This window comes from Neolamprologus multifasciatus, chromosome 7 (assembly GCF_963576455.1).
Source record: "Neolamprologus multifasciatus chromosome 7, fNeoMul1.2, whole genome shotgun sequence".
NCBI classification, from domain to species: Eukaryota; Metazoa; Chordata; class Actinopteri; order Cichliformes; family Cichlidae; genus Neolamprologus; species Neolamprologus multifasciatus.
The window spans coordinates 33,553,923-33,581,799 of NC_140445.1; the positions used below are offsets into that span (position 1 = coordinate 33,553,923).

At 38.9% G+C, this 27,877-nt stretch overlaps 1 protein-coding gene and 1 long non-coding RNA gene across 6 annotated transcripts in view; both read right to left on the reverse strand.

Moving 5' to 3' along the window:
• whrna (whirlin a) overlaps positions 1-27,877 on the reverse strand; it is a 241,723-nt gene that overhangs the window by 24,616 nt on the left and 189,230 nt on the right. For 3 of the 5 annotated variants that reach the window (XM_085164928.1, XM_085164930.1, XM_085164933.1), the window contains exons 6-8: positions 9,061-9,273; positions 5,480-5,701; positions 4,869-4,901 (exon numbers count right to left, since the gene is read on the reverse strand). In XM_085164928.1, coding sequence (XP_085021054.1) covers positions 4,869-4,901; positions 5,480-5,701; positions 9,061-9,273 — 468 coding nt within the window. The remainder of the gene's footprint in view (positions 1-4,868; positions 4,902-5,479; positions 5,702-9,060; positions 9,274-27,877) is intronic. The other 2 variants (XM_085164929.1, XM_085164932.1) reach the window with 1 other exon arrangement.
• LOC146514626 (uncharacterized) lies at positions 14,402-22,475 on the reverse strand. Its single transcript, XR_014874881.1, has 2 exons — positions 22,379-22,475; positions 14,402-22,210 (listed from the first exon to the last, which is right to left on the reverse strand). It is a non-coding gene; the product is annotated as an uncharacterized LOC146514626 (long non-coding RNA).

The following is a 27,877-nucleotide window of genomic DNA, read 5'->3' on the forward strand; positions in this document are numbered from 1 at the left end:
AGAATGGTACCAAAACACCCTCCAACAGCAACTTCTTCCAACAATCCAACAACAGTTTGGTGAAGAGCAATGCATTTTCCAGCACGATGGAGCACCGTGCCATAAAGCAAAAGTGATAACTAAGTGGCTCGGGGAACAAAACGTTGATATTTTGGGTCCATGGCCTTGAAACTCCCCAGACTTTAATCCCATTGAGAACTTGTGGTCAATCCTCAAGAGGTGGGTGGACAAACAAAAACCCACTAATTCTGACAAACTCCAAGAAGTGATTATGGCAGAATGGGTTGCTATCAGTCAGTATTTGGCCCAGGAGTTGATTGAGAGCATGCCCAGTCGAATTGCAGAGGTCCTGAAAAAGAAGGGCCAACACTGCAAATATTGACTCTTTGCATAAATGTCATGTAATTGTCGATAAAAGCCTTTGAAACGAATGAAGTGCTTGTTATTATATTTCACTACATCACAGAAACAACTGAGACGAAGATCTAACAGCAGTTTAGCAGCAAACTTTGTGAAAACTAATATTTGTGTCATTCTCAAAACTTTTGGCCACGACTGTAGTTGCGGTGACCAGCTGGTTGAGGTTGAGAGTGCTGACACAATAAGAGTATATTCATTAACACACAGATGGATCAGATGGTAAATAATGTTTTGTTTTCTTCTACACATCAGCTGTTGCATGCAAATTCCAAGTTCGTCTGGAGAAAGAGTTTGTGACAAAGCAGCTCTAACAATAATTCCTACGCTTTACCTGGCTCTCAGTTCTCAGGTCCACACACAGACCCCATCAACTTCTAACAGAAGAGTTTGCCGCTATATCATGAACATACCAATTCTTCTTCAGCCTCCCCTCGTTTATTTGAACTGCCACACTGTTTACACAGAGAGAAACCTGCACTTATACTATATTACTTTCTGATTATGTGTCCTTATTTTTGAGCCCCCTAACTGCACTGCTCTCGGTAGAATGTTGGTCATTAATGAAATAAACTCACTCTTTCCTTTTGTTTATAAATTTATAATTTATAAATCTAACCCATGGTTTGAGCCCAGTCTTTGGCTGAGAGAGTCCACCTGATGTGTGGATTCTGTGCAGCCCGTTGGTGGTGAGCCTGCCCCTGGATTTGCTATCGCAGGACATGTTCGATATAGACAACAACAGATTTGCAACAGAACAAACATTTATCACAGACAATCAAAGTATTGTGGAATACAGATTGCATGTAAGTGCCAATTTAACCTTGTTCAATCAAAAACTGAAAGACTGGAGTGTTTTCTTCTGACTTCCCAGACTGAAGAAATGACTTGAAAAGCAGCTTCCAGATGAACAGAATCAGCTTTCTGGCCGTGGTCTCCAACCATTGTTTTCCTTAGTGTGACTGTAGCCTACGGCAGCATGATTTTTGTCTATTAGGAATTTACAACATCCTGTATAATGTGTAACAATGATCAACTGTGCACAGCACCTATTTTCATTCCCAGCCAGATGATGCCCCTACATTGTTCAGCTCTTACCATAATCAAGCTTTTATTGTGTAGCCTGAATCTAGCATGACTTTCTATCTTCAAAGGGAAACATTATACAGTCTGGTCTTGTCCATCCACAAATCCATTTTTTTGCAACTTATTCAGGTCCAAGTTGGTGGAGCAAGACTCTAAGCAGACATACCAGGACCCCCTCTCTCCCCAGCCAGCTTCCTATACTCTAATGGGTGAATAGGAGGCAGGATGTCCTTGGTCTCCTTCCCATAGAACATGCCTGAAAAACCTCCCCTTATAGAAGCATTCAGAAGCCATCTTAGTCAGATGACTGAACCACCACAATTGGCCCCTTCCCATGCTCTGGGGGAACTAAAGCCCCATGAATGACCAAGCTCCTCACCTTATCTTGAAGATTGGGGTTCTTCTGTAGGATGTTTGGGCTCAATCTTCTGCTTGTATCCACAAACCAATGTTAATATTTTAATGTTTATAATGTAAAAAAATGTTTAGTTAGAGTGTTCAGACTAGGTCCACGAGGTTCACGTGAGGGTAAGGGTGGGGGTTTGGCATTTAGTTGTAGGGTAGAAGTTAAGAAGTCAATGAGTATCCACACTATTATAAAAACATGTGAGTATCAGAGGGTGTGCATTTGTATTCACTTGAGTATACCATGCTTTGACTCTAGTTCAGAAATCTACTGTTTTTATTCTCCCAAACCCACCCAGCTCTCTAATCTACTTTACACAGCAGTGGTAGCAGTCACCCATGGGCCCAAAACAGCACCAAAAGACACACACATAGATGCAAGGTAAGAATGCAGACCACCACGCACACACCCAGTATCTGTCACACATGTAAATGTTGCTTCTCAGAGGGGAAAGTATAAAGGCAGGCAAAACCCATCCTGGGCATCTGAATGAGAAGGACTGTTTGGTGAATAAATCTGCAGACAGTCGACAGCTTATCTCCGTTGTCAGCTTAGAAACTGTGTGTATGTGTGTGCAGGTTTGCGTGTTCGTGCATGCAACCACTTATCTTTATCCAGACAAAGACTGAGATGCTGACACACTCACTACATGCTTACATATTTGTGTTTGAGTTGCTGGCATTGGTAGTGGGATCTACTGTAAATTGAACTGCGCAAAAAGCTTCCTGGTAAACCAGAGCTGTGATTAAAATTATGCAGACAGGCTCATTGTCCCTTATCACAAGTACATTGTGATCAATAACAAGGATAAAATCAAAGAATCTGGTATATTCCATTGCATGGTGTCTCAGAATGGCTAAAGTTTTAGTCTTTGCCCTAGAAAAGCAGCCTTTAACTACTTGGCAGGAACAGCAATTTCCCATGTGGAGCGGCTGCAGTATACTATAGAAAATATTAGGCTCATTAGGTTAGTGTCATAAAATAAATGCAATGTAATGACCATTGTCCTTGTTGCCTTTTGGTAATAACACTGCAGAGAAAAATGGGATGGGGATGTAATATTTGCTGAAAATTCTTAATATAATTCCTTCAGAGGAAATAGACCTGGTGATAGTTTGTTGAACTTTTGTCTTAATGACAGGAATCTCATTGAGACCGAAGCTGAGGGCAAAACAGCAAGTAAAACGAAGCCAGTGTGGACATGACAAAAACTATAGGAACTGACTCATATTTAAAGCCTCAAGTGGCAATTAGAAGAACTAAAAACTGTTAAAAAGAGTTATAACTACTCTGATTGTGAATTTTATGGTTAATGTTAAGCACCATTACAGTCAAGCTCACTTTGAGTGACAAGTACGTGCATACGCAGGAAGATGTAGATTGGTGTAGCCACTGTGGGGTCACCCACCTGCACTTTAGTTTTGTGAGTTAGTGTTTCTGACTTTCTGAAACCAAAACTGAACATAATTAGACAAGCAGTTGATATTATAAACAGTATAAAAGTTGAATATAGCCTCTGATTCTGAAAAGTAAAGTCAGCTATGACTGGCAAGTCATTAGCCAATAAACTCCAAAACAGGATTCTGGAACCAGTAGGTGACATCATGCCAGCTACGGCCATAAATTATACTGTCTGTGATTTAATTAATGCTACAAAGTTTGGCTGTCAGGTAATTCTTTGAAAAAAACTTCAAAGGCACTGAAACCCACAAAAACAGTCAAGATGTCCAGTGAGACCTAGCAGCCAGCAATCAGGTACAGCGACCTGTGTGGGGACATGTGTGACACAGTCACTGTTTCATCCACAGTGACTATGGAAACCTCTAGTTGACTATTTTTGCTGTCACCATATTTGAAACCACCAGTGAAGAGCGACTGGTGGTGCTGAATGAGAAACTATAAAAAAAGCACGCTCATTGGCGAAGTACATGTGATCAACACTAGTATATTCATTCAGAATCTTAACAACTGCCACATTTTACAAAATGAACTTTAAACTGGTGGTTGGTCTTGTGATTGTAGTTATGGCAACCAACTGGTCCCCCAAAGGCTGAGTGTGCAACACCATCAGCCTCTGGGAAACTATTACTACTACTACTTTTCATTGCAAGGCAGTTGCTGCGGTTGCCCAGTGGGAGTCAACCAACCTTCAAAAATATCATGGTCTGATTAAGTGCAATCGCTCGAGTTACCAAGTACCTATATCGTTTTGCAGTTAAATCAGGATCCTGCAGCAACTATGTCACTACTGGTGAAATTTTTGAATTTCTCTTTCAAATCAATGAGACTCTGAAATTAGGTAGTTAATGTGAATTTCTGTGTGTGGCAACAGATTTGCTGACTTATTGCCATATAGTCATAGATTGCTCTAATTGTAACTGTCAAGATGTTCCTATTCAATTGCAGACTGATAGCAGAGTGACTCCAACTTATTGATATTTTATCTCCATCTTAAAACACTAAATGTGCTTTGAACACAGCAACCAGAAGCTTGCTGATGGCTACCAATAATTTTGGTCATGTTGTGGTGTGAAACAATTGTTTTACCTATTGAGACTGTAGCATTAGCCAGCTTTAGTTGATAACTTATCACCTGTAACAGTTTAAATATGGGACCTTGTGGCTCAATAATACCAAGAAGTTGATGGCGAAATTGGGACATATCAGCTTAAAAATTTCAGTCGTGGATATATTCACATTCCACGAAACCATTTCATATAATATCCAGAGCAGTTGGCACTTACACCTTTTTGACATTTCTTGTTCAAATTAAGGAAAGAAAGAAAAAAGGCAAGAAGGAAGAAAAGCACTGCAAACCATTTAAAAACACCACAAACCAAGGTGAGAGTTGGAACGCATGCATGTCTGTCTGCCTACGGAGGAACTTAACTCGAGTGTGTATTCTGTATGTGTGGGTCTGTGATGGAAAGCATTCATCATTTTCAGCAGTAATTCCTACCTCCATAATATCTATCAGCCACAGCAGCCTCTCCTACAGAGGGAGAGAGGGAGGGAAGGTTTTTAGGGGTAAGATGGAAGTGAGGGGGTTATCAAGGTGGAAGAAAAACACAGCCTATCAAGTATCAGCAAAAAGACTTTGTAATCTCAGAAGGTAGGCAGCGAAACATATCACTGTTCAGCCAACAAAGTCCACACCAGAAGAGTATCTATTCTGCAGTAGAAACTGTAATAATCCACGTAGATATATCACACTGCCATCTCTGTCTTTCACACTAAGCCAAGAGAGACAGAGGAGTGAGCAGATGGCCAAACAGGAAAGGAAGCAATTGCAATCCAAACAGTCAGACAGCAAGGCGAACTAGGAAAAAACAAAATACTCCAATTCATCCATCATATTATATGCAGCAGACTAGACTGCTGCTTTGCCCTCAAAGTGTCAGAAATAAATAGTAATAGCAGCAGGTTCAAAATTACTGTAAGTATTTTTTAAGGAAATAAATTAATTTAAATGTTTTAATGTTGTTTTCTATTGTAAACGTTCATCTTAGTTAAGAGTACCCACTAATTAAGTAGAATTACATAATCATTCTACTAGTAAGCACTACTTACCCGTGCAGAGCTGAGGGTGGTGTTGGTCATGAAGCTGGCTGAAGATGATGTCAGAGTGTCTGGATATGACACCATGGACAGGGAGTCTGGCTGCAGGGCTGAGGCGCCAGCTGCCCCCTGTCGAGCTTTAAGGGCCTGAATTTCCCGTCGAAGGACCAGCCCATCAAAACGCTCCAGGTCCTGTGGCGCAACCAGGCCTCGTACTTCAGACAGCAAGGAGAACTGAGGGGAGGAAAGCACAGAGAAGGAGAAACAAGGAGACAGCATAATTTAACAGACTCTGTTGGGCGACTGATCTTTATTTAGGAGTAAATCCTTTTTTTTTCTAATGGTAATGCTATCACCTGGAAACTGTTAGAACAACAGTGTCACTGTTCACAGTGAAGTTAGTTTTACATCACCATGGACGAACAAGAGGTCAACTGAGAAAGAAGTCCCTGCTCCACGATCAAAGCCAAGTCCCCTTTTGGAAAAAAATTTGTAGTCAGATAAGACAAAGGTTGAGGTTTTTGTCCACAGTGATAAGAAGTATGTTTAGAGAATAAAAGGTGAGGCTTTTAAACCTATACTGTTAAACATGCTGTTGGATGCAACTTGCTGAGGAACAATTAACCAAATATTACTGGGGGTGTGGACCTGTTTACAAGTTGAAGTAAGTGAATTTATTTATATCGGCCTCTTTAAGATACAAATCATAAGTTACTTAAAACCAACCAACCACAAAACAAACACCCCTCCCCCCATAAAAAACCAACAAAACCCCCCTACCAAAATAACAAATCCACCAGGATTTCAGAGATAAAAATAAAGATAAAAAAACAAAAGAAAAAATAATATCCAAATCCAGAACAAGTCCACTGATCTTACAGATTGTAGTTTGGAGGGCAGAGTGTTTCAAAGAGTGGGGGGCATGACACTTTAGTGCAGATTTAGGGGTGGATAGAGAGCCCACATTAGATGACTTGAGAGTCCCGCTTGAGATCATATATGGGTGCAAACGTTTGCTGATGTGCTTCACTATTCAGAGACTTAAAGGTGAACTCCAGAAGCTTGAAAGAATTCTGAATAATGGGAGCAAGTACAGTGAGACTGGCACAGGTGTGATGTGAGAGTGCTTCGAGGATCTGGTAAGGAGCTTTGCAGCTGCGTTTGATCCAGGGAGGCTTTACTGAAGCAGATGAAGACTGAGTTACAATAGTTCTGGTGAGAAAAAATGAAAGCATGGATAGAATGAGCATGAATCTGTAGGTTTTGATGTACTGATATTTCTCATCCAATTCCCCATTAAATGCCACTCTCAGGGAGTAGTGAGTGAACCCAGTCCTCACAATAACTGTAGTATTTAAAAATGAAACACTGACGTTGTGCTCACAGCATCATGCAAAAGTCTTTTATTTATAATTTATGAGAAAATAGGAAATAGGTCCACCAATTTATTTAAATACACAAGAATATGGAAAACAGAGTTCATACAAATCTACTAAGGCTGAAAGTCAATATTTTATATGACCAACTTTATTCTGAATCTCTTAGGCAAGCTTTCTTGTAAATTCTTTTAGTAGTTTTCAGGAATAGTTCTCCAGGCCTCTCGTCAGCAGACACTCACTGTTGACACATCTCACATTTTCCTCCTGTTTCCCTTCCTTAAGAATGGCTTCTTGATGAGGTCACTCTCGAATTATTAGAATTTTGTGACAGGCTGATATTAAAAATTGAAAGATACAATTTAAAATAGGTTCTTTGGTAATTGTCTGTTATTTGAAGACAAAACACTGATTAATCTCTTCACTAAGGTGCATTTTTCATCTGTGAACAGTGTGTAAGTGGCTTAACTAAAAACAAACAAAAAAACAAAACAAAAAAATATAAAAAGCAAGGGACAGCTCAAGACTTTTTGCACAGAACTGTACAATACATATAAATTATACATGATAATATTGTAAGTCATGCCACAGTGGTTCTTTTTCTGTGGTTATAGTTATACAGTTACACGGAAAAGGGACAGAACACACAATAAACAAACCCAACGAGCTTTCCTGATATTTTGCTCCTAGACAGTAACAAGTGTGTTATCCTTGATAACACACTCGCTGTATAACTGTGTAGTAAAAATCTGATATTGTAACTAGCCCTAGACTGAACTATTTGAATAATACATTATTTTGATGTAGAGAACCAAAATACAATTAAACCGTGTATCATCATAACTCTACAGATGCAACCATATACCAGCAGACCATATTTTCTTTCTACTTTAGCTGATCTAGCAGCAACACTCCTGTCATTAACCTGTAATTGTGTTTACTTTTTTCCTGGTGATGCAATGAATATAAAATAATTAAATTTGCAGCTGAGCAGATTGGTAATGACTGCCGGTCAACAGAGTATTTATGAGCAAATTGCATTCCCATTTTACTGTCTGAACTGGCAAATATGTAAATGGAACAACTGTGTTGTGAATATGACTTTGTTAAGGTGCAGTAAGTCATTGCAGAGAGCAGAGAAAGGCCAAACACAATCAGACAAGTGGTCTCCTTCCCTTACTCCCTCCCTTTATCTCCTGCTTCTTTCTCTCTAACCACAAACATAATTTGGTTTGTTTAAACAATGTCAGAAACAAATAAAATGCGGCACTGAGTTTTAGGTTAATTGCTAATAATGAATGGCATTAATCTATGCTCTTAAGTGAGCTGCATCAGCGGTTCTGATAAAAATAGATCCAATGCCTAAGGATAGCAGAGTGGACAAAAGAGCTGGGAATGAGTCACTCCATATGTGCAGTCAGTCGACAACACAGACTGTCTACAATGGCATCAGATCAGCTGCAGTAACCATGGTGAAGCTGGAGCACTATCCAGCCGAGTCCTGGGTACATTCTCCAGTTAGATGAAAAGTACGTAGTGCATGAGGTATTTGGCTTCATGTGAAAAACTGTGTCAGATACAGAAAATTATGTTAAAACATTTCCTGCATGAAAATGAAATGAGGGATTTTTCAGTGTTAGGTTTACCTGTGAAAAACAACCAACACAGGCTGGTTTTTGAAATTATTGTAAATTATGTGGGTTTTTTTTATTTGTGGGGGCTTTTGGTACATTTTACACATCATACTGAGAAAACTAAGTGCACTAAGATGGAGCTTCTTTATTTATACATTAGCTTTATTTTGTGGTCACTTTGGCTCATTGAAGTTGAATAAAATCTAGTTTTCTAAAAAATTTTTTTAAATGAAACTGCTTTTTTGGTGTACTTGCTGGTACAGTATCTCTAAATACATTAATGCCATTTGCACAGGCTTTCTGTCGGCCCATGATACTGCAGTGTACTTAAGAAATTTGAAATAAAATGTCTTTGATTTATTGTGTTTTTTTAATAAGGTGAACTTCTGCAGACTATGAGAAAATCACGACACTTTTAAGAGCTGGGGAGAAAGGAAAAATAAAACAAGCATAAATCTCAGAAGAGCTAAGAAAACTTCAATCCCACACAGAGACTTTACAGGAGAACACAGGCAGAAAATGTATTCTCTTTTGATCTTTCTCTTTACTTTGTCAGACTGACACAAGCCTCCTCATAGATTACCTTTGCGTGCGTGTTCAGCAGCTCAAACAGCGCCATGACCAGCTGCTCCACTCCTATGTGTCCGTCCCGGTACTCCTCCACGTAGTAGACCATGGTCTGTCGCTCCGCCTCTGTCAGCAGGTGGCGTGCCTGCTCCTCCAGCATGGCACGGGATTGATTCACTAGACTGGACAGGGTTACCTGTGAGCCTGCCACACCCTTATAAAACCCAGACTAGATGAAAGAAAAGAAAAGAAAAGAGACAAATGATTGACAAAGGCAATCAGGACTTGTATTATTTTATTTTTAAAATTGATTTTGATGTCTTGTTTATTTATTTGGGTGATGGAGTGAAGAAGCAAGCTGAATTGAAGGGGTGAAGAACAGGTCAGGGAGAGGAGTGGTGGTGGAGGCAGTTAAATACAATTAAGAGAAGACGAGGCCATGTCCGATGGAGGAGGAGGAGAACATGGGATGAGATGAAGAAAGAAAACCAGAAAGAAGTAGATGTTACAGAAGTAGGAGGCGTGTTCGAGTGGCAGGAAACAGATCAAGGCAGACATAAGATGTCAATCCCATACACACAAAACTATCCATCAAGCTCTTAATTCCTCATATAAATTATCATTCTACTTCCCTTTTCCAGCTGTCCTACTACCATCTATTATCATTAGCGCTTTGTGGTGCCAGCACCACAGCTTGCAGGAGGACAGATACTGTGCTGTTCACACATGTGGGTGGCGTTTACAGCCTTTATATCCATCTTTGTAGTGCCAGCTGGTTTTTCTGTCAATCATAAAAACTCTCTGGCACTTTGGCAACTTATAAATGCCAATATCACTTCTTCCGCTCCTTTTCTCTCACTGTCTCTTCCCTTTCTTTTCTCAGTTATCTGCTAGCCTGCACACAGCTTTTCTTTAATTAACTCCTTAATCAAAGACACAACTTCAAAGTCACAGCTTCAGGGTCTGTGTCTGCCTGTATTTGTACAGACAGAACCAGGAGAAAGAAACAGGCTCGGCGGCGCCTTCCCCTCCTCCCTTCCTATTCTCTGCCTTCACCTCATCCTCAACTCTTTTTAGCACTTGACCGTGTGTATCATCAGCTGTAGCTGTTGCAGTGTCCCAATCTCAGCAGAGCCAACAACTGTTTAATGCCCAAGGTGAACTGTGGTACTACCACACCCGAATCTTAATCGCTGCAATGCTTACCGCAAGAATTTCTCTCAAGCGTCTATGTCCCAGTTATTTACCTCAAGGGCACAGTGGATTGAACTGAAGAGGCCACAGAAGGCATGTTAGTCTGTCTCTTGCTGTCATATTAGAGGGCAGATTGGCACTTGAGGGAACTAATGAAATCGGTCATCAGTCTACTGGAGTGGAACACCTGCAGACTCGTGCTAATAACTTCTGCTGGAAAATGCCAGGATGGAGAGAGGCCGCTTTTACTGTAAAGCTGTGGTTTTACAGTAAATGGATATCCGGAAAAGGCCAGCCTGTTCCCTGGACCTGATCCATCTCTGAGGTCACTCATTGGCAGGGTTTGTTAAATGCCAGATAAACGGATTGGCAATTTTATCAGAGTGACAGACAACAACGGCTAGGACCACAGCCGACATCCAGTCGATAAAGAGCAAATCAGATAAAGTCAGTTCAAAAACTTGCCCATTTAAATGTCACAACCCTTATCTTTGCCAGAACTTGAGTCTGTTTTAAAATAAGGAGGAAAACTTGAGAGGTAAAAGATATGAGAAGATGCGTCTTGAGCCAGTCTCTGCTCGTGCCAGGGTCACAATAATGTAGTGTATTATACAGTATTATTCCACTACATCTAGTAGACAAGTAGATGCTGAAAACAATGAGCAAAATGTGTATGACAGCTCCACATGGTTGTCACACTTCATTCTGTACCAGTCTGAATTCTGGGTGGGGAATTAAGCAGTAGAACAATCACAGCTATTAAAAATTATTCTTACAGTTTTCTTTAAAAGTGGTTATATGCTGTTTTCTAGAGCTGAACCAATATCAGAAGTGACCAGTCACAGACATACTGGTATTGGTATGTCTGTGGTATCAGTATGTCAGATATATTTATTATCTGATAGAAGAACATAATTAAAAATAATAATTTAAGCATTAAAATAACAACTAAAAATCCCAAAGAATGTGAGAAATACACTACTGATTTATAAGCTAAGTGTTAGGTTCATCACCAGACATAACTGCTGAAAACTACACAGACTGTATGTCAGAGATGAAGGTAGTCATCATGACACGAGCCACTGGTTAATGAAATCCTGTTTCAAGGAATTTAACTGTTGCTAGCTTAATCTTTTGAAATCAAATGTGATGTGGAAAGGATTAAGATCATTAGCCCCACAATTTCTCTACAACTCGATTTCTTTTTGCAGTCAGAGGAGGCTATCAAAAAGAATGAGTTCATTTTTCATTTCCTGGAAATCATACATATTTTTTATATCTTTAAACTATCACTCAGACTGTGTATGTGGTTAAAAGTGGGAGTGGCTATGGTTATGACTAGTTTAGAAAAAAAATCTAAACGGGCCAAAACAGCTACACAGACTAAAACCCTGTGGAGGAGGTTGTCACATTTGTGTTTCAATTACTGGGTAATATTCTTTGATGATTGTTATTCCTGGTTTTGGTTATCTTTCATTTATGCTCAGTGATCTTAGTTCTTCCTTCCTGTGTATTCTTCTTAGCCTGTGTTTAGTCTCTGTCCCCATGTTTTCTCTGTACCTGTCCTGGTCCACGCCTCATGTCTAGTCACCCTTGTCTCTATGTTCCCTCTGACTCCGACTCCGTCATGTCTCAGTGTGAAGCCCATGTCTCTGAGTCTGTGTCTTTGCGTATGTGTCATGTTTCCTGTTTTAATTGGATAGTCTCGTGCGGTATGTCAGTGTGTCTAGTTTTGCTTCCCCTTGTCTCGTTATGTCTAATTAATCCCAGCTGTGTTTCCCTCCTGTTTCCCATTCCCTCATTACTCCCTTGTATATTTAAGTCCTGTGTTTTCCTCTGTCTGTTGTTGCGTCATACTCTCACTATACTATTTGTTTGTTTCTTCCCTCTGTGTTTCAAGTCAATTCAAGTTTTCAATTCCTGGTTTAGTTTCTAGTTTTGTTTTGTGTTTGGATGTGAAGTTTTCCAGCATTAAAGCTGAGTTTTGAGTTTACTCCTCCGTTTATGAGTCCTGCGTTTTGGGTCCAACATCCTGCCACACAGCACACCATGACAGAGGTGGTCTCAGTCCAGTTTCAAAAGAATTCTAGAGTGGTGAGAATGGGATCTAACCTTGTCAGGGTCTGAGTTAAACATAGCCATGTATATGTTTTCATTCTAGGATACGGAAGAGCGCGACAGACATTCTGACTGCTGTAGATTGTAGGCATAAAATCAACGTAAATTCTTCAGTCAAAAACACAGCACCTTCTCCGTGTATTTATTATTGTAGCTCTCAATAAGTGGACTGATTGTTCTCATGTGGTTTGTAGTGACACATTTTTGCTTATTTCTCTGTGTTACAAGAAACCAAATCACTGGAAAAACCTGTGCATTTTACACACTCATTAAATGATTCAGACCACAGTAAGTATGGTGGGAAATAGTTAGAAATGGATTGAAATCTGTAAACATCTGTTATTACATGACCAGATATTGTAATAAATGAGGGCTTGTTCTGTATAGCTGTGCCACACTCCCAACCCCAACAAAGAGATTAAGTAGTCAAAGAAAATCAACAGCATTGTAATATGATTGTGTTTTTAGTTTGTTACAGCAGCTTCCAAAAAATAAAAATAAAACTACTTGTTTAAATATGACAGCTGTGATTGAGATTAACCCTGTGATATTAACTTGACAATGAATTTGTCCATCCACACTGTCTTGAGTTCTAACATTAATGAGGATGCAGATTCAGTGAAAACAAAGCTATATATTAGTGACCAATGAAATTAATTTATGTTTTTCTTCTTGACTTTTGAGAATAGTATAAAGCTGACAAGAACAATCACAGGCTACATATTTACAGCTCTTTATATCATGAAAACAAGTTCAATCCCCACTAAAAGTGCAGATTTCCACAGTTTCTCACATTCCTGATCTCTGTTTGTGGACAGTTCAGTACCATTTTTCCTCACACAGGTTCTTTATAACAAGTCGAGGAAAACAACTGGAGAAAGGCTAGAGGGAAGATTACCATGCTGAAGCTGTAACAGTTGACTGCAAATAATGATGGTACAGATTGGGCCTGACCTTGGAGGGCAGAGCTTAGTATTAAAACCTGACATGGTTTCTTCTGGTGTGTTGAAATATTAGAACCTCAGAAAAACAGAATACAACAGCTTTTCAACTCCATCATTAGCTTCTATCTGTCAGAACTTGAATATGTTAACTTTAAAGAGGCATTATGGACCTACATTCGTAGGGTGATTGTGTTTGAATATCCGTTTGAACATCATACTATAATGCTCCATCACTGACAGAAGCAGCCATAAACAAGCGGGTTTAATTGGTGGATTCAGATCTCGTGAGCTGTTTTTATTCTGCACACATCTGAGATGAAATCGACCGTCCTCTTATTTCACCTGTGGACTGCAAATCAACTTCATTAATGGGACAGGTGTGGTCGCTTATTACTGCAAAGGTTTCTTTCAACCCAATGGTTCCTAAATAAATATGAACGAGAAAAACGTTAAATTTTTGTCTTTGGGAAAATCTTCCATGTATTGGAAAATAAAAATTAGTAAAGAAATCAATCTGCAACAGATCAGCAGTGTTTGACACTCTTAGAAGACAGGCTAATTTACAATATATGGTTATAAAACACGGCCCTTTTTGATTACCTCTGCTCACAATGCATGTCTGCTGCCTGCAAATGCTCACATCTATTATACATCTGACTCATAGACAGAAACATATATTTCTGTACAGCTGAAATTATTATTATTGGCAGACTCGATTTTGCATTCATATTTGATTGAAGTTTGAGTGAAACTGTTTAATTAAAAATATGCACAAACTTCTGATTTGTTGATTGCTTAAATGGATTTAATGTAGAGGTAGTATTAAAGCAGATAGATAGGTAAGTAAGATAGTTAAGAATTGAAAGGAAATTAATACCTAGCAATACTGAAAACTGGACTGTTTTCCTAACTTGACATTTGCAAGGCACCTGTATGGGTGTGCCATAAAGTTGCACAGTTGCACTCAAGGAAAAAAAGGTTTCCCTTATAACAGTGTAGCACTTATGTTCTAAAAAGCTGAAATGAAATAATAAAATGAAAACAAGTCCTTCAGATTTTGCCAAATCCCACTGAAAATACAGAAAAATTGTCTTTTTAAAAAAAAAAAAAAGTCAGACCACATCTTGTTGTAAAGCTTATCCAGATGGTGTGCAAGCAAACCCACATCTCCTATCAGAGATTTTAGATTTCATTAGACTTGCTGTCAATATATTCAGACATATATCAGCTGCAATCTTTAGATTGCTAACTCAGATGCATTGGCGAGCTTCAGTGGAGACCAGCATGCTGACAGACGGGATCCATTGGTTTGGAAATCACACCCTCTCAAAGTTTGTGCCCGATCAAGCACAATCACTGTGATAGTTCCAGTTTACAGCTGACAGAGTTTAAACGTGTGTGTATTGGTAACATTTACGTAAGAACCACTGCAATGTGTATTGCTTCAGATTTACCTGCTTTGTGTTTGTACTGTTTCTGTACCTATTTATCTTTACACAGACTGATGGTCATCATGCCACACTGTAATCTGATCTGTTGTACTTGGAACACACTGAGCAAAGGTATGCCATTCAAATTTCTAATTTGCCTTTCAAATTTCTACTGCTTTTTTCTGTATATTTTGCTTTTTAAGAAATCAGAATTTCTTGCAATTTTTAAAGTAGTCTTTAAATTTTTGAATTAGATTTTTTTTGTTAACAGCAGGTCCCGTTCCTTCAGTTAAACCTATGAAAAATGCCAAAGATAACAAAGATTGCAAGGCGTAAAATGGTATTTTGTACCAGCTAGGTGATTTCTAAACAGCTATTAGCTGAAAATGTAGGCTATGCTGTTATTTGAGGAAACAGGACAAGTGGAGTACAAAAGAACTATCTATAGTAGATGAACAGTATCTAAAAGTCATGCCATAGAAATAGAAAAATAATCCAGCTCCAGATCTGAGAGATGCATCTGGCCCTTCAGCTAATGCATCTACTGTTCACTGAAGCATGATCAGTAAAAGGTCTCAGTGGAAGTGTGGCTGTTAAGAAACACACTTAAGGAAGTGAAAGAGAAACAAAAAAGTCCGAGGTATGCCAAATTACAAAAGAACTGGACTGTGAATCAGCGCCAACAGGTCAGATGGAGTGATCAATTCAAATTTTAAAATTTTGGTTCAAACCATCGTCCGTATGTACAGAGAGGATCGGGAGAGAGGTAAACAGTGTGTGTCTACAGCCATCTGTAAAACATGTTGGAGGCTTGATCATGGTTTGTCATTTCAGCCAGTGGTGTTGGGATCTTGTCAAAATTGATGGAATTATGAAGGCTGAAAAGTACCACCAGATTTTGATCCACCAACAGTTCCATGTTTGCGCATGACAATGACCCCAAACACACTGCCAATGCAGTAAAAGCATACCTGGATAGAAAAACACACAGTGGAACACTATCAGTCATGGACTGGCGCTGCTTATTTGCTGTAATGCATTTTGTTGTCTCTCAAACAACATTGACTTGCTTTAGATCAGAGCCCAAATGAGGTCAGAGCATAAATAATGATTGAGGATTGCTGTGTGACCTATTCTTAATTAATTTGCTTATCGGTCTGGTTTGGCCTTTGGGCTGGAATTACAGGATGAAGGGAGTGAGCAAGGGGGCATGTAGGACAGCTGATGTGACCGCTGGGATAAACTGACTCTACAGGCACCAGCCCGAGGATGTGATGAGAGGGGGATACAGGAAATTATAGGATAAACAGAAACCCCTTTGCTTGTTTAAGCAGCAAAATCAGCAGCAGATCACTCTGAGAGAGATTAATATTTATGCCGAGGATGTGTTGCCACAGTGTGAGGTTAGCAGCAGGGGTCGACTCTGACAGTGGCTGCCTAGCTCATGTGGAGGAGCTGCAGAGCTGTGAATTATCACCTTCCTCCATTCTGCTGAGCCCTAAAGCCCTGCTGTTATACATCTTACCCTCTTAATTCGTCCCCACGCACCCCCTCTTTGTCTTTGTGTGCGTCTCTCCCTCACACACACAAACACACAGACATACACTCTCTCTCATACATATGCAGCATATTTGAGTACAGCGCCTCCACTTTTCCTCGGATATACTGTGCATTAGCTGTTTTTAGGTTATTCTGTACTCATGCATTTGGTTTTATTTCTAACACTGCTTTATTTTCTCTACCTGTGTGCCTACAGAAAGCACCTGGTGTTCTTACAGCCAGCTCAGGGATTTCTAGTGATTCTGTAGAAGGCTGTGCTTTTATATTAAAGCAACTTTAAAGTGATACAGAACAAAATATATTGTGTGAAAATCCAGAAAGTATGTGGATACCTGAACTTTGCGAGTGGGGCCCCAGGTGTGGCTGGGGACATCCACAGGAAAAAAACACAACAACAAAACAGACCACAAACCATACAAAGCAGCAAAGAGGCACGCAAAACAAAACGTAAAAAAACCTCCAAAATACCAAACACAACATACGATGTAATGCAAGAGCTTATTCCCACAGACAATCAGACTCCTGAGGCTTATTACTAAGCAGCAGGATTTCTTCTTCTCTAGGTAACATAAATGTTAACAGGTATGAAATCCTACTGACCAATCAATTCTCTGGGAAATAGCATCGCTATTCCTAGAAGATACTTCTGTGTGCAGATAGTAGGAGGGTCTCAAGTTTTTGTTATTAGTGTCTTTGTCTCGTAGAGCCTTGGATGCACCTATATTGCTTCATTTTTTTGCCCTGTTGGCAAAACAGATTTTCAACAATTGTATTGTTTTCTAAGCTCCTAAAGCAGAGCATCTATTTGTACTTGCTGAGCTTAGAACAAATTTGCACAAAGACTAAGCCTACATTTGAAATCTGTTGTTGTACTCTCATAGCTTTAACCACCACCGGGGCTACAGCTAAAAGAATTAAAAACTAAAACAGTCTTTTAAACATTTATAAAATGAAATCCTCGATTACAATCCATCATCTTCATGCCTTAATGATATAATTGTGATACTGATGAGCCCATTAACTTGCAGTACACAGTAAGCACTTTTGATGGCTTTTTTTGCGTGCTTCAAATAGGCTAAACTTTTTTAATTTAACAGCTCGTTTCCAGTCTTTCTGACTAAAACATTTGAAGCACTCACACATTCATACAGCACCTTTAATACTAAACTACTATACAGTGCTTTTATCTCACACACAGTCACACAGCTGATTTATCTGTGACAGCTCTCTTACTTTCAGTCTGTATGATGTGTTTAACATTTTTACATTTCCCTGATATTATAGTTTTTTTTTTTGCAAAATCAGCTACTCTGATGCCAGTACACTTATCCATGCTTGTGACCGGTCAGCTTATCCTGATTGCGAATATTAAGGTCAGTAAATACAGATAACAGCACAATACTGGGTATGCCCAAGTTGCTTCATAGTACAGGGCCCTGAACCCTCTTTAAATATACACAATCATAAACTATAAATACTCACTCCCAGAAGTGTTATGTATGTGAAGTCTGTTTCCTACTTTATATCTAAGAGAAAAACAATTTCATTCTACCACACTCTCGTTGCTTTATGGCCCAAGGACAATAAAGTTAACTTTGCCTTTAAAGGAAGGAGTTAACAGAGCTGAAATGACTTGTTTTAGATAAGGATGAATCTAAATAAGGATTATTTTGAACATCAGTCATGCAAAGCTGCTGCTATAGAGTCCAAGAATAAAAAAAATACCTAATTCAGCATTTACAGCCACTGAATGCATTATACACAACAAGATGCATAATCTGTCATCACAATTCTAATACTGCAAAACACTGAACATCTCAAAGAAACAACATATACAAGGTATATATATATGTAAATACATTTACTGGGATCTTTGCTTCTATTTTGGGGGTGGCTGTGGCTCAAGAAAGAGAGCAAATTGTAAGGTCTGTAGTTCGAGCCATGGCTCCTCCAACCTGCGCAGTATCCTTGGGCAAGATACTGACCCTGAGTCGTCCCTGAAGCATCTGTTGGAGTTGAGTGGCTGAACGTTAGGTTAAAAGTGCTTAGTAGGGCTGGGCCATATTATACTGTTGATGGTAATACCGGTACAATGTTAGGCAACGATAAGAAAATTAAATATTGCGATAGAATGTGGGTAAAACGCGCATGCGCAGTGCCTTTGTTTTCATACGCACATGGCCGAAAAAGCACGGCGGCAACGGAGAATGAGAAGGGAGAAAGCGGATTGTTGAGTGAAAAGGATGAACCAGAATTGGTTTTTAAAAATGGTGCAACTTCACTGGTTTGGTGTTTCTCTGTCAGATACACAACAAAGCACATTTGTTTTTGTAGAACATACAAGCGGGCCATATTTGTCGGACTAAGGTGCTCCTAAATCTGGGAGTAATCTGGGTCCTAAACTCCGTCCATTCAGGTCCCAAAGTCAAACGAACACTGCAGCATCACTGAGAGTTAAAAACTGTCTAAATTCTTTCATCTTTAATAAAACAATCAGCATTGCGGCTTTACCAGGTGTAACTATGAAGTTTAACATCCAGGCATCCATGAAAACAGAATTTATTACATTTAATGGTGTTAGAATATAGTGGAAGTTAGCTCGCTAGTTACCTAAGCATGATATGCCATGTTCTGACTGAGAGATTTCTGAAAAATTCAAACGTACAGCTCTGCTATCACTTCCAACATAAATGAAGACAGGAAACTAAACAGCAGTGACGTTTGTAGGGTTACTGAAGTTGGGCTAGCTGGTATATAATGATAATGATAATATAATGATGTTTCTGATGGTTAGAGACAAATGCAATCGCATGGCAGGATGCTGTAAACGGACCAAACTTCAGTCAGGAGAACAACTGAGATAATCCATCCACAATACGAGGTTAGTCAGTAATATACTGCAACAACATGGGAATAGAGCAGCTGTGATACAATACAGCATTAATGAATCAATGGTACAGAAGTGGAGGAAGCAAGAAGAATGAGTTGAATAAAGTTTGATTTATCTGACTGCTTTGTTTCACTTAATGTGCCTTATAATCCCGTGCACCTTATGGTCCGAAATATACGTATTTGACTTTTTTTATTTGGCACACTGCAGTTTAATGTTGCAAAGCACCTCTTTTTAACTTCAGTGGATATTATACATGGTTATGCTCAGGATATGTCAGCCCATTTCTACTGGAAATGCCTTTTGGTTAAACTTTCAGCAAGGAATTTGCATTTGCACTGTTAAATGTTTATATAGCTTTAATGCACATAAAAAAAACAGCTCCTTGTTTAAGTGAAAATAAATGGATGGGATTTTTTGCGCTAGTAAAGTTGTGAAGTTGTATTTTGTCTCGCAGAAATTATATCGTCAGTTATATTGTTATTGCAAATTTTCAAATATAAATTGTGATATATATTTTTGGCCATATCGCCCTGCTCTAGTGCTTAGGCAAGAAAAAAAAGCTCTAGTATGAATGTTGGTGTGAATGAAGCTTGTAGTAAGAAAATGCTTTGAGGCCTCAAATTGAGTAGAAAAGTGCTATATAAAACTACCAGTCCACTTTTTACTTTAAGCAAAAATGTATGTCCTCATACTAATTCTCCGTGCCGGCTGCAGGCAGGCATATAAGCTATGGTGTTGTGAATTTAGATTGAATGCAGATAACATGCCACACGATGACATGGCGCAAGTTACAGGTTTTTATTGGTTATTCATCATTTTTATCTATGTTGCGATCTAAGAGTGGTTATAAAACTTACATTTTTGGAATCATCTACGGTAGGGGTGCTGAAATTCAGCCTTGCTTTCAGAGGGGACAAATCCACAATGTTTTTGATGCAGTAGTTTTCATTTGCTCACAATCTTATGTGACAAATGGCACATTCAGCGAGGATTATAGAGACTATTTGTAGACCAGTCAAGCTCTTTGGTAATAAACTTGGAAATTTATTTTTTATTTGTTTTTTTGTTTTTCTTGCCATGTTAAAGAAGGAATGAGCACTCTGAACTTCTGCCCGTGGAACTGTGCACGTAACTTCATAAAACATCTACGAATCTGTAAGTTTAGGAAGCTGATTGCAAAAAGTAGGGACTAGCAGGGGAGAAAAAGCAAACACAAAACTCAAACAAGCAAGGAAATGATATACAGTACAAAAATCCACTGGTACACACAGCTGTGTAAAGGTATGCACATTGAAATGCACACGAACAGAATTCTTTGATCTAGAGGATCAAAAGGAACCACGACCATCATGACAACATGTATTTCACCAAGGACAGGCTCTACGACAAGGCTTTCAAATGGATTCACAGCATGTTTCAAACAGCATGATACAAGACCAGTGATATCACTCTGCTGACACTTTAATAACAGTATCAGACAGTATTACTATCAAAGCGCTTCAGTGACCATGAGGAGTATATACATTATAAAGGAACGGTATAAACTGCTGGTTTCCAAATACTGACAGCGCTCACTGCCATGTATGAATAGACAACCATCTAAGCATCAGGTTGCTGCTGTATATAAACATATTTATTGCTATGAGGCGGTAAGAGCCCAGAGACTCCCAGGGCTCACTATGCTGTCACTCTATGCATTAGGACGAAATGTCTTCATAATGAATGTATGCCTGTTTTGTTTTCCCTTCCTGGCACGGTGGTGAGTTGTAGCAGCTCACACTGTCGTTTTTATTTATTTATTGTTTTGATAGCTTTAACACCTGTTAAAGTTGATTTTTTTAAATTTGTGATTCAGGGAACAGTGAAATGGCTACTTTTTATTTTGCAGGTCTTGTAAAGTCAGGTTTTACAAGTCTATTGGTTTTTCTTTGCACTTTGGCCACCTGAGAACCTTCAGCAGCTGATTATTTCTATTCCTCAGAGCGAGGCTTGAGGGGCCACAGAGGAAACGATGGGGTTTTAGCGCTGTTCTATGATCATTATGGGGCATGTGAGGTGTTTGGACAATAATATGGAAGATCTCGGTGACCTGATTAAACCCTAGAACGAGCACTGTGAATGACGTCCTTCATGGACCGTTGCAGCATGGCAGTGAGATCACATTCACACGGATAATCTGAGCGGCAAGAGGAAATGTGAAGGGACTGAACCGCATGTGACTGAAAAGTAGTGCAATCCCAAACATGTTACTGTGAATAAATGTTCTTGTGGTCTGAATAGTGACCTGATAATTGTTGGTACAGGTCTGTATTACTCGCAGAGGGATTTCATCATTGCTTTTGCTGTTTGGATTTCTCAATCAGGTGACACTGAGGTCATCCAAATGACTGTGGCTGTGGTTAATACACAGATCCACTTACTGGACATGCAGCTGAACACTTTCTCTAACATCTGTCTAAGCTCTGCTGCCACAGGGACATACACAGAAAACCTGCATTTATTCTTGACTAACGCTATTTATTATATAATATTAGATTTTGATTTATTGAACTCTGCTTTTTTCTGCATAATTGGCTGTGTGTACATTTGGGATATGGAAAGTACTTCTACATTTTCTACATTCTCTCATATCATCTGCTTAAGGTGACTGCTGATACATTTTTAACAACATAAAAAATAAACATAAAAAGGCATGATGTTTGCTGGTTAAGCTGTATTGCATGCCTTATAAGATATATATCGTTTATATCATACGTATCATTTAGATTTCTTCAAACTACTAATTGTTAGTTAAGTATGAATATGGTAAATATCATGTTGCAAAATTGCTCTTTCCATAAATAAATAATGTTGGTTGGCTTGGATAATGCAGGTTTAAGGAACTTATGCACTGGCTTTACATTTCACAGATGATACATCCACCTTTTTTGTACAGTTAATAAATCTAATTTAAGCTACAAACACTACTATGCACAAGTCTGACAGAGCAAGGCCTCCACTGGTTCCGTCACTAGGACAATGTAATAACTCCTTGCAGACAAGAACCAAAACTGTGTTGTGTCTAATATTGCACTATGTGTGAATTATTCGTTGCCCACTAAGCTGTCATTAAAATAGCACTTTAAAGTCCTTCTGCAGAGAGCATGCCCTTTGCAGTCAGATTATAAATATCTCTTTAAAAGGAAAAATTATGACTTGTTGCTCTTTCTGAAGTCCAGGGGTATAGGGGCATTGTTAATATTAATTGTCTTTGTCAAATGAGCTGAATACTGTCTGATTTTATTACTTGTGCCTACTGCCCTGCTGTGGTTCAGATGAAAATCAATGGCTCCATTGACGTCACAAGCAAGAGGGCACTGTTTTAAATTTGTAGCTGAAAACCAAACAAATTCGATCAATAGCAGATCAAAATACAAAGCTTTGGGTTTTGTATTTGTATAAGTCCGTCTTTGCTTCAAAAATTACCTTAAAACAATGCCAATTATTACTAATTTTTAATTGAATTAAATTATTTTTATATATATATTTTTTACAAATATGGATTGGAACAAGATTAGGCTATTTTTGTGAGGAACAGGTTAAAGCAGGTAAAAGTGCAGAAAAATGATTCTCTTTCAAAAAAAAAGTAGGGCTGATATTTAAAATGTAAATAAAAGAAGAATGCAGTGATTTGCAAATCTCATAGACCCATATTTTATTCACAACACAGAGTTAGGACGGGTACAAGTTTACCATCTGTTCTTCTTTTAACAACATCTTGTAAATGACTGGAAACTTATTTTTAATTTCATGATGCACAAACTGTTGAATGCAGGAAAAGTCTGGAGTGTAGAGTCCGCGCCAGTACAGCATCTGGACTCTTCTACTTTAAAGCTGTACTCTTATAATAGATGTACTTGCAGCTAAGGAAATAAAGAACCGACAAGCTTTGCCCCCTGAAGATGGCGGTGTTTCTCATGTTCATGTTCACATATGGTTTTAACCTGCATTTGTGGACGGCCAGTGTTGGGGAGTAACGGAATACATGTACCGCCGTTACGTATTTAAAATACAAAATATGAGTAACTGTATTCCGTTACAGTTACAGTTTAAAAAGGTGGTGTTTAGAATACAGTTACTTTGTTGAAATAAATGGATTACACGGCGGTACTTCCCTGTTTCATATTGTGGCGGGTCAGGACTGTTTGGGTTTTGTTTGACAGCTACGTTCTGTAGTTCCAGGTGGCAGCGTTACGGTTGCCATGGTTACAGGGTGACGCTCTCTCTCTGCGTGTTTCCTGGGTGAGAGAGCGCTTTTTTGTTGTTGTTGTGCTAAGCTAATAAGCAGAATGCTACAGGTATAGCTCTAAAGAATGTAGCATCATAGGCAGTGTAGTCCGTGCTGCAGGGAGAATGGACTGCCATACACGTTATGTGTCTGTGAGCGAGGGAGGGAGAAAAAGGAAAAGTACGAGCTGTCATCGAGCAGAAACGGGAGCTGGAAGCATCTAAATATAATAATAACCACTGCAGCCAAGAAGAGTGCCTGACGAGCCCAGTTGTAAGTAAGCTATTAAGACTCGACTGTACACCGTGTTCGTGTTTTCCTCCGAAACAATAAGTTCCGTTGGAGCAGCCTTTCAACGCCTCTCTCTGTCTCTCGCTAGCAAAGTTGACCCAAACAACAAAATAAAGCTATTTTTCAGCTACGAGCCCAACACGGAACCCGACGTATGAGCCAGAGGTCCCTTTACTACGGTTCGCAGCTGCGAACCTTCAGTAACAGTAATAAATCACAGCAATAGTACATTCACGTAGTTGTAAATAGCATGATAATATATTAAGTAATCCAAAGTATTCAGAATACATTGCTCTCATTGAGTAACGTAACGGAATACGTTACAGAATACATTTTGGGGCATGTATTCTGTATTCTGTAATGGAATACATTTTAAAAGTAACCTTCCCAACACTGTGGACGGCACAGTGAGCTGTGTCACAGACAGCAGCCTCTGGAAGTGTTCTGAGCCCATGCAGTGATTTCCATGACAGAATCACAGCTGTTTTTAATTTAGTGTTGCCTTAAGACCCAAATCGCAGGCAACCAATAATGTCACTTGCGTACAGAGATTTCTCCAAATTCCTGGAACCTTCAGATAACATTATGTACTGTAGATGATGAGAGTTTTTTTAGTGTTGAGGAACAATTTGTAGATGCAGTGTTAATCCACTGGTGAACCTCTGTTCATCTTTAATTCTGAGAAATTTAGCTTCTCTAAGATGCTCTTTTTACACACAGCTATGTTATTTAGTGACCTTAATTAGTTGCAAAGTTCCTCCACCCATTTCCTTTTAGCACTACTTCTTTTTTAACTTTTGTTGTCCTGTCTCAACATTTTTGAGACATTTAGCTGACATCAAATTCAAAATGAGGTAATATTTTTCAAGACATATTAAAATGTCTCAGTGTAAATAGTTCACATTTTTCTATGTCCTTTTGGGGATAAAATATGGGCTTTTGAAATTTGGAAATCATAGCATTCTGTTTTTATTTACAGTTTACAAAACCTATTTTTTGAAATAAGGTTATACTTATAAGCTTTACAACCTGTGCTAGTGATTGATGAAGTCTACTGCTACATCAATGTCTGCACATTTGAACACCTTGCGAGAAATGATTTAAACACATTTTCATCAAATTTCTTTCTCTTGTAGTATTTGTTCTTGGCATTGATGCATAGGCACCAAGTGAGGAGATTCGCAAGACACCAGTTATAAAACTGCAACATCAAAAGCTCAAATACACCCTGAGACTTGGACTTTTATCCTGTTACCTCAAATTTACAGTGAACTGCAAAATGAATCTGAAAAGCCAAACCAAAAACCTAAAAGGTGTCTTTCAACAGAAACACGATTGGCAACATACATGAAATTCTCAAGAAGCAGTTAAAAAATGCTTATAAATTTTGTGCAGGGAAACCGTATTTCCAGCAATGTCCTGCAACATTATATTTAGCACGTTAATGGTGTCATCTAGTTGAGTCGCAGTCCCACCTCCACAGTTCATGTATGCAACTAATTCTGGGAGTTTTTCATCAGATGCCAATATTTCTCTGCAGACGCTGGATAGCAGAGTGGATAGGATGGCAAGTGTCCTGTAAATTCTTGGAGAAGATGAAAGAAACTAAGTGGTCATAAATTCTCCTGGCTGAGTCCGCTGAAAGAGCCAGAATGGCTTTCCACACATGACTAACACACAGAGCTTGTAATGCAGGGGTAGAATCCACATAATAATTGTAGAAATGTATGGCGCTGAAATGGCAATACCTTTACTCCGACAACTAATGACGTGCAATAATATTAATAAAGTTACTGGTAGACAAACGTCAGTTACTCTCCTCTCTAATTTACAAAGGTGGGGGAAGTATAACACTGAAATTGTTCAGACTCATGTTCTGAATTTACCAAAGTGTGTATAATAATCAATACATCAGGCAAATAAATAAATAAAGACATCATGCTCATGTGAAGAATACAGATCTATTTAGAAATCTATAAATAGCCTACCCAATATTAACAAAATTGATGATTAATGTTTAATCAATCAAACAGAGAGTAGGGAGAATGTTTTTTATTATTATTATTATTTTTGAACATGTATTCTTTGAAAAAAACAATTTCTACTATGTACTGTTTTAGCATAATTATGTAACCCTAATGAATAATATTTTATTGAAAGTGAAACTGGATCACCCGGGGGCGTGGCTGGAGCCAGCTGCCACAGGGCGGGCGGGTGGGCGGGGGTCACACTGGGCAGAGGGATAACAATGAAAGACAGACAAACATTCACACTCTCCTGGCTGTGAGGTGCTGCTGACTGCTAAATTCAGCAAATGGCCCAAAATTTGAGCTGTGCTGCCCACTGCGCTCTATCTATGCTCTCATTTTTTTGATCTTTATACTTAATCTCTGTGCTCACTCCCTGTCAGCCTTTGTTACTACTTGTCACACAAATATACATCACAACACGGTTGTTGCATTCATGAGTGCTCCCTGGACAGTGTGCTGCTCTTAGCTCAACATAGCAGGAAACTGTTCATGTGTGGCACAGGCCACTGGAAAAATGATTTTCAAAAAAGCAGAGGTGCCATTTATGTTTTTTTACTGTGTCACTGTTTTGCGGTCCCTCTTCATGACCCTTTAAAGAAGAGCAGATGCTCTGCGGGAAGCTAAGCAAATGTGTTGAGAGCACGGACAGTTCTCATGACAGTGTCAAGGTCCTCCTCCGTCACCATGTTCCCATAAAAAATACAAACAAGCATGGCATGTACAGTTTCAAGATTCCCTTAAACCATAATTTCTCTTGATTTGATCAATGCTTGAGGATATGAAAATCCTTTGCAATAGATACAGGTCAGATCTGACACAGAGCAGCTTCAACATTCAAATGTTTTAAAATACTTTCATCTTTGACAGAATCCATTTAATGCAAATCAATTTAAAATTGAGATAGTGTTTATTTATTGACTTTTTACTGTTTGTTTAATGTCAAGAGGGAACACACGTGGCCTAAACAGTATGTAAAGTCAAATTTATTTATATAGCACATTTAAAACAAAAACTGTTGACCAAGGTGCTGTACATTTAAGATAATCAAGGATTAAACTTAACCATAGAGATGATAGCACTGACAGTCAAACCAATTTTGCTATCTTGGCAGATTATAGCCATTTGCATACAGCGGGATTATTGCGACCTTATTTCTATGAATAATCATACCTGCATATTTAACCTTTTATCTCTGAGCTCCTGATCAGTGAGCACAACCCATTAGTTTGCATGGCACAAGTTAGCTTTCTTTCCAAAATGGAAACTCTGACACAATACATAGAAGACATTGCTGTGCAAAACAAAGTCTATAACTTACTTTTGGGATCATGTCTGGAGGAAATGTCTTTTATTCTCAAAATACCCCTTACCTCTATCTTCCCTGCCTTGGCTCTTTCTTACACAGGAGCTTCATGGCCTCCCTGCTCTGTCAGGAGACTGTCCATCAGAGCTTCCATAATGAAAAGTGAGCTCTCCCTCTCACCATCTTTCTCTGCAGTCAGCTGCTGTCTCTTCCAGCTTCCCTCTTGTTTCTACAGTCCAGCACACTTTACTCTTGCTTTGCAATGTCACGGTCAAAGTCAGCAATAAGGACAGCACAAGTGCATTTTATGGTGAGTGAATGAAAATTTAATGGGTAGGGTTTAACACATTATCTGGGTCGATTTAATGTTTTAATAGTGAGTAAATTGTATTAACATGTGAGTGTAAGACTGAAACATGGATCCTTGTAATCAATGTATTATGTAAAATCCCCAAGTGGCCTTATTAGCCCAAATCTGAACTGTACGTGCAGAAAATCTAAAATATGCATAAAATATATACTTAATTTAAAATGACTGCAGTAGTGTCTCCCCAGCTCCTGACAAGACCAATCAAAGTATCTGAAAGTTTTCAACACCAGCTCTGCAGCACATCTAGACTTATTGCCTCTTCTTATTCACACATTTCCAAATTAATTGTCAGTGTAATGTCCCATGACTGGTGAGACTTTTAATGATGGAGTTAGCCTTTAAAACTGAATAGCACAAAGTCTTACAAAGGTTATTAGCAAGCGACATGACCTTAGCAGGACAAATCAGGACAGGATCAACAACAGCAAGCAGC